Source organism: Hydra viridissima, unplaced genomic scaffold (assembly GCF_058129835.1).
Source record: "Hydra viridissima isolate aposymbiotic clone 2 unplaced genomic scaffold, HvirCarnegie_v1 scaffold_14, whole genome shotgun sequence".
In the NCBI taxonomy this organism is placed as follows: domain Eukaryota; kingdom Metazoa; phylum Cnidaria; class Hydrozoa; order Anthoathecata; family Hydridae; genus Hydra; species Hydra viridissima.
This window is the reverse complement of record NW_028324313.1, coordinates 9217501-9232602: the sequence shown is the minus strand read 5'-3', so window position 1 is coordinate 9232602 and position 15102 is coordinate 9217501. Positions and strand designations below refer to the sequence as shown.

Genomic DNA, 15102 nt, shown 5'->3' with positions numbered 1-15102 from the left:
CAAAACAAAGTATTTAAAAAAAAATTGTAAAGAAGCAATTTAAAAAAGAAATTTAGAGATGAAATGTAACTAAGAATTTTAAAGATATTATTGAAAGCTGAAGTTTAAAGAACAATTATAGAGAATAAAGTTAATGGAGAATTTTGTAAGAAAATACTTTAGGAGGAAATCTAAAGAAATAAAAAGGAGAAATAAATGTAGGCATTTGAAGTAGAAATTTAAAAGAGAAATTTAGTGAGAGAAAAAAGAAGAAAGTTGAAGAAGCTTAAAGAAGAACTTTAACAAAAGAAGAAAATTAAAGTAGCAGAATAAGAAATTTAAAATTAAGAGAAAATGCAAAAACAGATATTTATACAAAAACATGCATACATACATACATACATACATACATACATACATACATACATACATACATACATACATACATACATACATACATACATACATACATACATACATACATACATACATACATACATACATACATACATACATACATACATACATACATACATACATACATACATACATACATACATACATACATACATACATACATACATACATACATACATACATACATACATACATACATACATACATACATACATACATACATACATACATACATACATACATGCATGCATGCATGCATGCATGCATGCCTGCATGCATGCATACATACATACATACATACATACATACATACATACATACATACATACATACATACATACATACATACATACATACATACATACATACATACATACATACATACATACATACATACATACATACATACATACATACATACATACATACATACATACATACATACATACATACATACATACATACATACATACATACATACATACATACATACATACATACATACATACATACATACATACATACATACATACATACATGCATACATACATACATACAAGAAATATTAGAAAATAGTTTTCTGTAATTTCATGCTCCACTTGGGGATGATAAATTGGTTTTTCAGCCAGGTAACGGCAATTATGCGTTGCTAATTTATCAATAGAGCGGTTTAAAGAAAAAAGTATTGCATTAATGACTTTGCATACACATACAGAATGGCTTTAAAAAATTTATTTGCGTAGAGAAGATTTAGAAAAGAAAGTACGATAAAAAGAAGGATATTATAAATCTAAGACTTTTCTTGACAAAGATCTAGATATCTTCTGAATAAAAATCCTGACTCTATTCTCAAAGAGATGGTATCTGTAACCAAGTTCCATGTTTTAATGGGATTAGTGACAAAGTTAGTTATTCTTTTGTAAAGAAGGTGGCTCTTCTTTGCTAAACGGCTGGAATCTAAGTATTTCATTTGTTGTGTATATCTTAGACTAGATTTTAATAGAAACAATGCTAAAAAACTAGTTGATGAAATGTAGAGAAAGATCAGTTTATCTGAAATGTTTTATCAAGTAGTGTTGAAAGTTCAATATATCTTAAGAAGATTGTTTTGTTGTTTTGGTTTGTGAAATTATGGCTACTGACCAAGCCATCCTAGCATTAAAAAAACAGTTTGAACATTGGATTACTTTTCGAAAGTTCTCTTTACATATACTCCCCTCCCTTCCTCTTCCCCACTCTTTCCTCTTCTCCATCCTCTTCCTAACTGGGCTGGAATTAAATTCATGTTGAGGCACTAAATCCGACTGAAAACTTGTTATGTCTTTTTTATTTTACTTGCTCATTGTGTATATGTTGATTTTTACAATCTACTGATTGAGTAATGATACACTAAAGAAAGCTGACTTCAAGACAACTGCATCTTTTAATTTAGATAGGATTTTGGGTAAGACCTTGAAGGGCTTTTTTGATTTAAAACAAAAAAAACTAGGTGGTTGCAATTCTTTTTTAATTTTACGTATACGCAAACATGCACAAGTGCTCTTTTACCTACATTTCGTATTTTTTAATGTGTTCAGGGAGTAATTTGAAGGAACTTCTTTATTTTTTTTGTTATGCGACTAGTATTTACTTGGTCTATGAGAATTAAAAGGGGTGAAATTGTATCATACAGCTCAGAAAGAAGGTATGTTATTAATGATCGTATTAAACTTTCTCGTATTAAACTGCTTAATATGCATTAAATGGAGAACTCGTTAAGCATAAATTTACTTTTCTATTAATAGAACAGAAAATTTATTGAATAAGCAATGTCTAAAGGTGAATTGTTTACAATGGCGAAATGATCGAAATGTATACATTGGTTATGGTCTTTTTAGTGCATGTCTCTCATACTCTATATTGTCTTTGAAAATTATTTATAATACTTATCTTCATCTTTTACCTTCAAGATGTTGAATGCAATTAACAATAATATGCAGAAATATGCAACCTCGGTTTTTAAGACGGATGGTTTCCTCCAGATGTGGTAGCAGAATTCTCTGACATGATAGTACTGGGCGATTTCTTATTAAATTCAGTATGGCTGAGAAATGAGTTGCACGAGATGCATGCATTAATAAATACCATGATAAGTAAATAAAGTATTTTTTGATCCCTTTACTGTTCATCAATAACTTATCTTTTTAAATACTTTTTTAGTTTGTTTCCAAAATTTAACTTCTTGTTTCTTTTATCGTATCTAAGGTATTTGTGACTAAAATGATGTAAAAACATTGATGCCTTAAATATCAATTTGTCAAAATTAGTTTGTACTAATTTTTATATTGGATAAGTATGGGAGACACTGCCATGCCTAGGAATTGTATTTTTTGCGTTATTTTTTATGTTTGCGAAACTTTACTCTTTTAAAAAGTATTATATACCACTCTTTCACATGAAACTAGTAATATATTAAAAGTAATAGAAAAATGAGTTTGACAGTGAATGAAAATGCTGTTTTCCAATAATTTTTGTTACAACTACACTCTTACCTCTGCTTTTTTTTTCTTTTTATCATGTAATTGTATTTTATATCATTAAAGTTACATTAAGTTTTTAATGGTTCATCCTGTAGAGATACAGTGGATTATTTAGAAAAGGGTAAACATCAGATAAGCTGAAAATTTTAAACACTTACTTAGTTTTTTTTTAATACTCCATCTCCAAACGTTTACTCTGATCTAACTGCTTCGCTTTAAATACAATAGATCATGCAAAGTCTTTTTTTTTTTCTTCTAATAGTATTTTGTTAAAGTCATATAAGTCTTTTGCATATCATTGAGGGAAAATACTTCACTTTTGAATTGATATGCACTTTATACAATCATTTGGTGAATAAGTTACTCCTACTATTTGTTACAGGAAGAAGTATTTTTAGTTTAAATGTACGACATTGATAAGAATTTTAAAACGTTCTTAAGTATCACTGCAATAATTTTGCGAATTACTTTCACAAAACTGGAGTTGACATTTTCTTTTTAGACAATAGTTTTTAAGTAATTGTTAAGATCAATTAAACTTCTCAAATGTTTTATAAAGTAACTCATATGAAGAGTGGTAAGTATGATATTCTTTACGAACATGTTGAATCCATGCTCTGGAGAGTTTTCATTTATCATGATTTTGAACCGAACGAGGGCAAAGCACAAATCCATAAATAACATCGTAAACAAAGATTTAAGCACCTGACGAGTCACAGACGTTCGATATTTTGAAGGGCATTTCTTTTTGTTTGTAATAGAATTTTGTGGCAAAGCAACTGCAGCGCTTTTTTCGGCCTTAATCTTAGTTTCATTGATTTTTGTTTCAGGAGTAAAATCCCAACCTCTTTGATTGCTATTAACTTCTTGGAACTCAGTCTCTTCTCCGTTTACATTTACTATGCTTAGTCTTCTGTTGTTAGCGACGGAGTTAACTTTTAGAAGACATGCAGGGTTGCTTAAATTATTTGTCGAATGATCGGTTGCATCCGAAGATATAAATATTAGAGTTGGCCAGAAAATATCACTTGTCTCAATCTTCACAGGCAATGAAAGCATAAAAACAGAAATACCCAAAGACATGTAAAAAATAATAACCCAACCTAAACCATAATTTTTGATATAAAAAATATCTGGTACCATATCCATAATATCAAACGCATTCATAAATTCCAACGCAATGGCTAAATATTCAGATCCCGAATACGCTCTTCTCGGCAGAGGATATATGATAAAAGTTAACAACAGAACTGGCATAGCCATCTGGAGAACAACAAAGTCAGCTGTTGGTATGTTGGATTTGTGATCAATCCATGTTGAATTTTTGTGGTTTGCTTCAAGGTTCATGTTGCTATTCTAAAATGTTAAATGTAAAAATATAATCTAATGAAATGAGAAAAGTGTAAAGAAAGTTTGAATTATAGTTACATTGAGATACTTCTAATTTTTATTTTTGTGTAAAATAGTTTTTGTTGTTTGAACAAGTTTCTCGAATTTCCTTTTCAAGGAAGTTTTTCTCTTATTTCTGCAGTAATCCAAAAATATATCATAAACAGCAAAATATTTAACAAATTCATTCAAATTTTTTTCAGTGTAAGTTGATCTAGCAAACGAAAATATCTTCATCGTTTATAAAAGTACTCAAAACAATTAAAACGTTACCTGAAATGGTCCATACAAATGATTCAATGTGAAGCCGTAAGGAGGAAGAGTAAACGCAATAAATAATAACATTGGAATATTCAACCACGTTTTTAAATACAATTTTGGAGGGCTAAATGCCAAAATTTGGGGTTATGTATTTTCAGAAAAGTTAAATTTAGTAATTTCACATCCTTAACACAGTATAAAAAATTAAAGCAAAGTAACATTTGTTAAAGATCTAATTTGCAAGTTGAGAAAATATTTTTAAGAAACTTTTACCTATCTTTGACAGCTAGGTAGCATGAAACGCAGTTGATCAAAAAGAAAAAACATGACCAAATGCAGCAAGCTAGTATAAGCTCAAAACGCTTATGCTGAGTAACTAAACTGACTTCAAAGAGTTTCCACCATAATAAACAAGAGTAAATTATAAAAATAGAATGTACGCTTAAAACTCTAAATAAGAAAAAAGTTTTTCCCTTCGTATAGATCATGATCGAAAAAATAGTTTTTTTAAATTGCAGTTATATTAAACAACCGTTTAAAACTAGCCGTTTTATCGTTAAATGGTTACTATTTACTTTACGAAAAGCAGCAAAAAGTCAATATTTTAGTTAATCAAAACAAGTTTTAGCCTGTTTGCAGCCATATTTCTGTTTATATTTCAAATAACATCTTCTTTAAGGTTTATGTATGTATAGTGTAATATTAATAAACTAAAATTGATAACAAGCTCATACTCAGCTCTACGAAAATACTTTTCCATCTTAAAAAGCTGATCCTTTTGTTTTCATAAACGTTATATAGGTGTAAGTAAAGACCTCTTGGACGACAAACATTGAAAATAACATGAAGTGCGCAACTAGTTGCCGCATTGGTTATTTTCAAAGTACAACTTAAATGTTCATCAAAATATTTGAATATGAAAGGCTTAAATAGGGACGACTTGCTAAAACTTTTAGGATAGATTACCTTTGAGAGTAGCTTATTGTATATGATTTCAATGTAGTAGCATATATTCAGAAAACGTATGATTATATTTTTTAAAAAGAATGGGAACATTTTTTAAGAGAAAAAGGTTTTAAAATTAGTTAAAAAGCCTAAATAACTCCGACTTAACTCCTTATAACGAACAATACCTGTTTTACTCTCAATCTTTTTTATCATTAAGAGGTAAAGTTGAAGTTCTATATATTTGAAGAATATCAGAAGATGAAAATATCATATTTCTCTCTTTTACAATTGCATCTGTTTTTTATAAAAACTAAGGCTTATAGTAGTAAAATGTTCTATGACGAAATTGATGTTAGGTTGTAGGAACTGAAAAAGAAAGTTACTATTACTATTATCATTATTATCATCAGTTTCTTAAACGTGTCAAAAAATTCTGAAAAATATATTTCTTTTAAGCTTCGTAAAATTTAAGTTTTCAAGTGAAGACATTCAAAAAGGTTAGCCGTGTTCCAATATTCGAATTTTAACATTCGTAATTTCCTTTTAAAATTTGTACTGTAGAAGTAGGAAAACCGTAATAGATGATTGAAAATGATTATTGTTAACCCTTAAGTTTCACCGACATACAGACACATTGTCACATAATGTCTTCATACGTGTTGAAACATCACAAAATCAAATCAAGTTTGTCGCGGTATTGGTATTAAAATACCGACCTCTGGTTATCATATACCGGGATTAATTATCGACACAGTAAACGAAGTGTAGAAATTGGAAAAGAATTGAATGATTAAATGATTAACATGAAGCCAAAAAAAAAAATGGTTTGAAATACTCAAATATCAAAATTTTAAACTAGACTTTTTAAGAATAATTTTGCCCTTGCTTGAGACAGCTGAACGATTATAAAAACAAAAAATAGTAAACTCCCGGTTTATCGAACTGGCACTTATTTGAATTTCCGGCTTATTCGAAGCAATTTTTCTTTCAGGTGAATTTTTCTTAACAAACTAACAAACTTAGTTATTCGAAATTTCGGTTATTCGAAGTAAATTCTTATTCCCTTCAGACGTTCGAATAACCGGGAGTTTACTGTAATTTAAAATTTTAAATTATAAACTTAAAAAAAAGGTAAACAATTTTGCTTGTTAATCTTAGTGAGGGGAACCTAAGTGAGGGGAAAATTAAGAATTTTTACTTCCCTTAGGAATATACTGTTGTGGTCGAGTTGTTTCTTTCTGGTTTGTAATTCAGTTTGTAAAAAAAAAGTATTTAATTTAAAGATCTGATCAAAAATTCAATGGAAAATAAGTTTATAATTAGAAAAGATTGTTTACGTAACAATACCTTTTCAACTTATAAAGGTATCAAACTGTTTTAAAATAATTTGCTTTCTTTTCTTCTTTTAGCTCATTTCTATTGATAAAGGGAAAAATGTAATATCAGTTCTTCAAGTAAAAAATTAGCTGAAATAAAACTTCATTCACTTGTAAAAACTTTTAAAACTCGTTAAAGTAAAAATAATATGTCATGATTAATGATCTTTTCAATTTTAACTTATTGAATAAAAATTTATATAAAGAATTTTTCCGGATATTATATTGTTATGTTGTTGCATGATGACTTCTGACTGACTTGCTTGTAATTTTTTATTGTTTTTCCTCTTATTCCATTTTTGTTTAGGTAAATTTATAAACAGTTCTTTTTTAAAGGTCAGTATGAGGAGTACAAGAGAATAAATGATCAAGTTTTTTAGAATTAAGTTGATACGAAAAATGCGATAACAATAGTGAAATCTTAGCAGATGTTTTGGCGTTACTACACTTTCTCTCTCCCTCCCTCCCTTTCCCATTTTTATGATTATGATAGAGAACTTTATGCTGATTAAGAATCGTATAAAAACACAGGTCTCAAAATCCATGTAAAGTGCTCTGATCAAAAGTTTAGCGGCCTAAAATACTTATACTATTTTGCTTTAAAATACGGTGGAGAAGTTATAGAAATGTGTTTAAATTGCATAATAATAGTATGCACGCATGAGTGATTTTAAAAAGAAATAAACATTGAAAGTTGAATAAAAACAGTGCAGCGCGCTTGATTTTAAATTTATTATATCATATATTTATATATGACAATATTATTAGGCAAATACTTGTTTTAACTCTTACTTGTTTAATTATTTGTTTTCATGATTTTTTTAATCAATTTATAAAAAGTAAATATAAACAAAACATTGCCAAATGTTATTATTAACTAGATGCTCGTTTCGAAGGCAACTCACAACTTCACGAGTTTATGCGGCGTATCCCGTCGGTATTCTTCGTAACTGATAAACTTCACGGCTATTTTCTAAGCTACATATCTATTAAAAACACATCCACTAAATAATAATTATATAAATCTACATTTTATAACTATAATAACTGTAATAAAAAAACTTATCTAAAGTAAAATTACACATAACATATATAGTAACAAAGTAATAAAACTAACATAAAAATAAAAAAAAGTACATAACTCCGAAATTTTTTTAAGAAAAGCTTTTTTAATGAACTACTTCGAAATCTATCTGCTTTTAAGAAATATTCCAAGATTTTTTTTTTTTTTTTTTTTTATGTATCCACGAACGAGAGCGCAAAAAGTGAAAAGATAAAATTATTTTAGGCCGCTTAACTCTTCCAAATATTCAACAAATCGCTAATATCTTGAATTAACTAACTTAACGGTTAATTTTGTTTTTAAGAGAAAAACCTGGGTGCGTATTAACCAAATTTTCGTAACTTGCGCAGCTCAACAAAGGTTGCGGAAACCTTACGCTCGTCGCATTTCCGTAAAGTTAGGGTTTGCGCATAAGTTGTGCTGAACTAACTTACGTAAAAAAACAACCGAGTAGATTTTTTTTTTTTAATCAACTAAGTTTGCACATTAAAAAAAAAAGAAAAAAAAAAGCGATTTGAACTCCTCGGGAGATTTAAGGCCAATTTAAGAAAACTTCGATTTTTTTCGTGTTATTTTTATTTAAACGCGTGTGACGTGTTTTCACCTCGCGTGGTTGTTCGCATTAAGAATTTCGCGAATTAAGTATATCGTTTTCAAAGGCCGACATTGTTTTTATAGACACAGCTGATGATAGATAAAATATAAAAGTAAATATTATATTTATATTTAATAAAAATATTAAATAAAAATTTATATTTAATAGAAATAGTACTTTATTTTTATTAAGTATAAATGTCAGTATTATGTCTGTATAGCTATTTAAAGTAAATGTTCTTATTGAACTTGAGGTTTTAAAATATTACATGCTTTTTGAGAATACTGCTCAGAAATGCCTTTATTGGTTCACTAACCAAATTCTTCTTATGGGAAAAATTGGACAATTTACTAGACTTTCTGTAAAAGTATCTTTCTTCGATACGAATGTGAAGAAACTGGCACTAAAAGTCTTCATACTTTTTTTTTGAGAATGATGGATAAGTTTTAGGCCTCCTAAATTTCTAGCTTTCATATAAAAACACTCAAACAGTTTAGTTATGTTCTTTGGTTCGAATTCAAATGTTCGAAACCTCTTCAACTTTATTTACTTTTTTTTTTTTTTTTTTTTTTTTTGCGAAATTTGAAATTTGCGCGGTAGAACGCGGTAGAAAGTTTTCCAAAGTATTTTCTAAAAATTAACAATGGAGAAGCTGGATGAAAGAATGAAATTTAGCAAAGCGTTATTATGAGATTTAGCACAATTATTTAAAGTGATCAATTATTGGTAAAAAAAAAAAGATTAATTTGTATTTAATATACCATTTCTTACTTTTGCAATGAAACAATCTGCTTAATACTATGATCTCATTCCCATATATTGCATTTTGAGTGCTTGATATTTATTTTTCATTTTCCTATGAGAAGCAAGGATTAAAAAATTGTCAGTAATAATCCAGCACTTTGTATTTTATACATATTATAATGTAGTTATCATATAATGAAAAAAACAAAATTAATTGGAATTCAAGAAAGAAATTTAACAAATTTCTCTCTTATATTTGTATAGATTTTATTTAGACCCACCACCAACTAAAACTTCAAGGTTGACTAATGACAAATAGTTGATGAAAAACTTTTGGATTTTGCAATGTATGTATGTATGTATGTATGTATGTATGTATGTATGTATGTATGTATGTATGTATGTATGTATGTATGTATGTATGTATGTATGTATGTATGTATGTATGTATGTATGTATGTATGTATGTATGTATGTATGTATGTATGTGAGATTGGTTATAAGATTGTTTGTTCGTTATTAATATTTTTATTTACTAACCATTATATACATTTTTTTACCAACGGTAGAAGAGACTCATTTTCCAAGTATTAGCTTTTTAACATTTGTTATTTGATCACAACCTGATGTTTTCAAGTAAAAATGTAAATTTGATCACATGGTATCACCCGACAAAAAAAGAAAACTTAAGCAAGTTTATCTACTTTATTGCTCAAAGTATCGTTAACGATGTTGTCTCCTTTTAGTCGTGTTACGGGCGACGGTGGAAGTTTATAAAGTTCGTCGGATTTTCTAATCGTACTACAAATCACAAGTTGTGCAAGCGGATAATACCAATTATCGAAGTGTACTAGACTGAACATTACTAAAAAAGTTGTACTTAGAGATCATTTTGTTTATTTTTAAAGATATTCTCCTTTTTCAGAAAAGGCAAAATCCGTCATAACCCATAACGTCGTAAAAAATTAGTATTTTGATTTTGAACAACTTTTGTCTGGTAACTTTTATTTTTGTGAATTGTTTGCAAAAAAAGGTTATGCTCAAATGAAATGTTTAGTGGTGCAACTGAACACTGATAAAAGCCAGACATGCCTTAAATCACCCGAGTATGAACGTAACTCTTAATAAGACACGTACTTTTTACAAAAAAGTTGTAACGAAAAACATATATTTAATAATGATATTATATCTTTATAAGATGTTATATCATTATGATGCAGTTACTTTTTGTTAAATCTATGATTACAATATATATAATTTATATATGTTAAGATCCTTAATAATATATTAATCTGACAATAGAGCTACATATGGATCATAATAATATAACGCCTTTCTTGCTATTTAGTGATTTTAAACTTTCGCCAAAAATAGGGCAGCTCACAGCAAACGTAACTTCTTGCTTAACTTGAGCTGAGTAAGTTTCTAAAAAAAACCTGAACCTAAAGGCAAAAAAAAAAAAAAAAAAAAACCATCTTAGGAAAATCTCTGCATTTACGTGAATTCGGGTAAATAACTGGGTACCAATTCGCACCGACTGAAAAAAATGCGACAAAATGCGTAATAGGCATTTTCACTTAAATTTTACACAGGGCAGCAGTAAAGACTTTTTATTTTTGCTTTTTTATAACAGAAAGCGTAAAGAAACCAAAAAGTAACGGTTAAGATATCATATTTACTAATTTTTACGAACTTGCAGCACTGCGGTAACGCTGATTCTTAGTTCTATTATTCGAAATCTTCATCATAAAAAATAAAAAACCATCGTATTACTTTCAAAAGATAACTTTTAGACAAAAAAAATCATTACTCAAGAAGACAAATATTAGCTATTCGTTTTATACTTATGTACTTTCAGCTTCATATTAGAGCACTCTACTTTGATTTTGAGACCAATATTTTTATACGATTCTTAATCAGCATAAATTTCTCTATCAAAATCAAATATAAAGATAGTGAGGGGAAGGGGAGCGTCGATGTATTTGTAAGAAGCTTGTAAGAGTTTTAGTGAGCTTAAAAATTCTTTACATGGAAATAAGTTTCAGTTAAAAATGTCAATTTTCTTGGCAGATTTTGAAACTTGATTCCAGAATTTAATAAAAAAAAATACTAGTTATTAAATAAAAAATTATAGTAAAGTAGTCACTCTTTGATGATGATATATAACAAAATAGCATACTAAATCATTTCAATAAGGATAATTAACATGTGGGAAGAGGCTTTTCGCTAGCTTTTTTAAAACAACATCTTGAGCTGTTACTAAGAAAACATGAAACAGTTTCTCTTAATAGAGCTTAGTTGAATGAAGCTAATGTTAAGAGTTATTTGAGTATTTACAGCAAATAGAATCATCAAGACGTTGACGAACAAGTTTTTCATTTGATCAGGATGTTCTAGAGAACTAACACTTGTATCATCTCTATCTTGAGAAACTGATACTAAAAAAAGAAATAAAATCTTAGCGCATCTGAAATCAGCTGCATCCAGTTCACAACAGTATGGTGAATTAAAACAGAGTAAAAACTCACCTGACTCTATTGTCACTGTATTAAATATAAAACCCTAATCCTCCAAAGATAAGATGTGCTGAAAAGCCTGAGATAGTAACTAGTGCTCTATATATGAAAAGAATCTTTAAAAAGAATAGTGATAAATACGGAAACAAAAAAATTATTTTAAAATAAATGACAAAAAAAAATAAAGAAAAAAATGTTAAAAAGATGGTTCCGTAAGAAGGCTGTTAATGATGATGCAGAGCAGTTTTATCTTTAATATCAAGAGAAATGATGAATATCCAATTAAATGGATAATTTTTAGTGTTTTGGTACATAAGAACTGCGCTCTAAACGACATTTGCTTTTAATGTGAGTAATTTATTTTATTTGTCGTGTGATAGTTTAGGTTTGTGCTTCTTATTTCATATTTTTTATTCTATACTTGTTATCAGTTATTTTATATTGGTTTTCATTCTGCCTTAATCTTTTAATCCTTAATGATTTAATATTTCTTATTTTTACTATTTACTTATCTTGATCTTATTCTAGTATTTCTTATCTTGTATTTATTTCTGTTGATCTTATTCTAATTTTTCTTATTTAATGTTTGTTGTTTTTGTTTTAAGTTTGCCTTGATCTTACCCAAATCTTATCCAAATGTTTCATCCTAGTTAGGTCTGTGTCGCAGATTCAGAAGAAAGTAAGACAGTTTAGCATTTGTTATTTTTAAAACCTTTCAAAAAAAACTAATGCCACATATCTTTGAATTATTTTAAGTCATATAACTAGCTCGTAACTTTCAAAATTTTGTTTCAAGAGACTTTTTGAAAAAAATGTTTTTCAAAAAGTCTATTTGCCTCAGTTTGCCTTACATACCATTGCATTATAAACATTACGCAATCATAAACTTTATTAGCTAAAATCCACTACAAATAAAGTTTACAACTAAATTTAAATCTATAATCTCAATTTCTATCAAGTGATAGAAATTCCTATTCAGTGATAGAAATAATCATTGCAGATTAAAACGTGCTAGTGAACTACAATTTTTATCCAGTGAATTACTTTAGACTGTTAAACAATACCATATATGAGGTATTATTATAACTTAAGTCCATTACACTTTGGTAATCTAATTATAGATACCATTATATTATAACATTTTTATAAATGGTAGAAGAATTTCAAATCAAAAAATTGATAATTCAAATTTTTTAAAAAAAATTCATGAGTTGAACTTTTTAAAAACACAAATGAACATCACCGTAATCATCCATCCTTAAACAGCTAGGTTCTTCTTATGGAACAGTAAGTTTACCAAGATGGAACAGTTTTGATTTTAAGAGGCTTAATTACTTCCCTAAGACTAATCGATCTCGTATCTACGATCAATTTTATTGTTCGTAAACTTATGAAAAGTCAATTTAATGTCAGTTGCAGTAGATTTACAGAAAATATTTTCGGTTCAGATTTTTTATATCTATTTGGGTTTCATTTTTAACTTTGGCCAATAAATTTATTAGCAATTAAGTGACGCGCCAATTTTGAAATTTGTTTCTTCAAGAGATTTTAAAAGAATTGCATAGAAAAAAGTCAGCATAGTTTACATTAAATGGTTGACTTGTTCAGCAAAGTTAAAAAAACTATAGTTTTCTTTTTTTTTTATTGTTTGATGATCAACCAGCATTCCCGCCTTCAATAGTTCACTAGAACCATAATTTCCAATTAAATTAAATAAATTCCAAGTTGGCCAACATTACTCCAACGTGGAAGATCGCTTTCAATATTGAGAAATTTTTTGAATGAACTGTAAGAATCCAAAACAAATACATCAACATCTTGATTTTCAACTCATTAACTCATCTTGACTAAAGTCCACATCTTCTAAAACGACATCTCTCAATGATCATTGAGTTTCGTTGCGATGTTGTATCTTACTTTCTGAAGTTTCCCAATTCAACCCACTTGATTCTCTATCTTTTTCTGAAACAAATTAAGTGTAAATAATAACTAGATATCCTAAAATATTACTCAATGTTGTAGAGAAAAAAGGGAACTTACCCCGGCATACTTTAACTTGTACAGATATAGTATTCCCCTAACCCAGAAACAGGTGTATATTACATTTTTTTCACAATCAGTTGAACTAGCAAGAATACAGACTAACGCATCAATTTTCATGCCATATTGAATCTAATAACGTAGACTTACATAAGAGATAAAAAGAGATAAATTAAGTTTCATAAATAGTTGCCCTGAGTTGCCAATTACCTTTTTGTCATTAACTTAGTTGTTGAAAAAGTTTTATTAAAACTTTGAAACTAAATTATACACGTGTTTAAATTAAATTTTACATGTGTTATTCAAAGTTAATACTAAATTAATAATAAGTTATAGTTAAAATTTACTTCGGAAAAACGATTTTTTTACTCGCTCTTTATAAAAATGAGCTTTAAAAATTCGAGCTCAAGTTTAGAACTGATCAACATTTAATTTTGTTAGTTTTACTAAAATAAAATGTTCTGGATGTAAATAATGAACAGCTTTTCAATTACAGGACATTTAACGTAAAAGAGAGAGGAAGAAAATAAAATGTAAGAAAAATAAAAGAAAAAAACAAACGAACAAACAATACCAATATTATACTTAATTTGATAAAAATGAAAAACCCACAACAAAAAAAATGGGATTCGCATCTGGAAAAACCCGTTTTTTTAAAGAATAAGCGTTATGAATTCATTGAATTATATAGAGTTTTTAAAACTGGCATTGAAAACACCTAAGATGTTGAGTGTCTTGCTAAAATTGAGAGTTTTGCGATTTTCGGTAAAAAGATTGAATTAAAAGTCTGAAAAATTTAGATGACAGTCATCACTAAAATGCATGTTTACATGAAGTTGCAAAATGCGTGATACCTCCTAGATAGTTATTCGATGTTAATAGTAAAAATGGGCAAGAAGATTTTTTGAAATTATTTTATAAAAGGACGTTATTTGATTGATTGTGATGTAATTTAAGGTTCTGCTAAAGTAACTTAAGTTTATGTTATATAATTTAAAGAAATGTAATTAATTTGCCTAAGTGTAAACTTGAAAGTGTGATGCAACTTAACATTCCGTGAAGATTTCCGGAAAGCTTAACTCAACTGTCCTATCACAGTATGTTTTACTAAACTAAAACCGCTGCAGAGTATTGAAGTGTGCACTTTCTTGTATAGGATAAATTTTAAGAACAGTATTTAAGTCAGTTCAATCTAAGATTTTAAGGATCAGAGATATTTTTAAAGACATAAATAACTTTGATGGGAACTTTTTTA

The 15102-nt window shown here is 28.2% G+C and overlaps 1 protein-coding gene and 1 long non-coding RNA gene across 3 annotated transcripts in view; both read right to left on the bottom strand.

The window, feature by feature from the left end:
• Positions 1-3144: 3144 nt before the first annotated feature.
• Positions 3145-5171, bottom strand: LOC149879189 (uncharacterized). Of its 2 annotated transcripts, XM_090071551.1 has the most exons (4): positions 4839-5171; positions 4578-4689; positions 4056-4271; positions 3145-3953 (listed from the first exon to the last, which is right to left on the bottom strand). In XM_090071551.1, exons 1-4 carry the CDS (start codon positions 5051-5053, stop codon positions 3414-3416), a joined length of 1083 nt encoding a protein of 360 aa, XP_089927677.1. In that variant the 5' UTR covers positions 5054-5171; the 3' UTR covers positions 3145-3413. The 2 variants fall into 2 exon arrangements, with proteins under 2 accessions (XP_089927677.1, XP_089927675.1); XM_090071549.1 differs by having other exon boundaries at positions 3145-4271; positions 4839-5163.
• An 8217-nt stretch (positions 5172-13388) lies between these two features.
• Positions 13389-15102, bottom strand: part of LOC149879188 (uncharacterized) — a 2271-nt gene continuing 557 nt past the window's right edge. The window contains exons 1-2 of the long non-coding RNA XR_016447028.1: positions 13848-15102; positions 13389-13769 (exon numbers count right to left, since the gene is read on the bottom strand). The exon at positions 13848-15102 is cut by the window's right edge and continues 557 nt beyond it. This is a non-coding gene — a long non-coding RNA (uncharacterized LOC149879188). The remainder of the gene's footprint in view (positions 13770-13847) is intronic.

Excerpts from the sequence above, each read along its gene's own strand:
- LOC149879189 (XM_090071549.1), bottom strand. The coding sequence starts at position 5,053 with ATGATCTATACGAAGGGAAAAACTTTTTTCTTATTTAGAGTTTTAAGC. Across the intron at positions 4,690-4,838 it reads TACCTAGCTGTCAAAGATAG|CCCTCCAAAATTGTATTTAA; the intron begins GTAAAAGTTTCT and ends TTTGGCATTTAG. Across the intron at positions 4,272-4,577 it reads ATTTGTATGGACCATTTCAG|AATAGCAACATGAACCTTGA; the intron begins GTAACGTTTTAA and ends TTAACATTTTAG.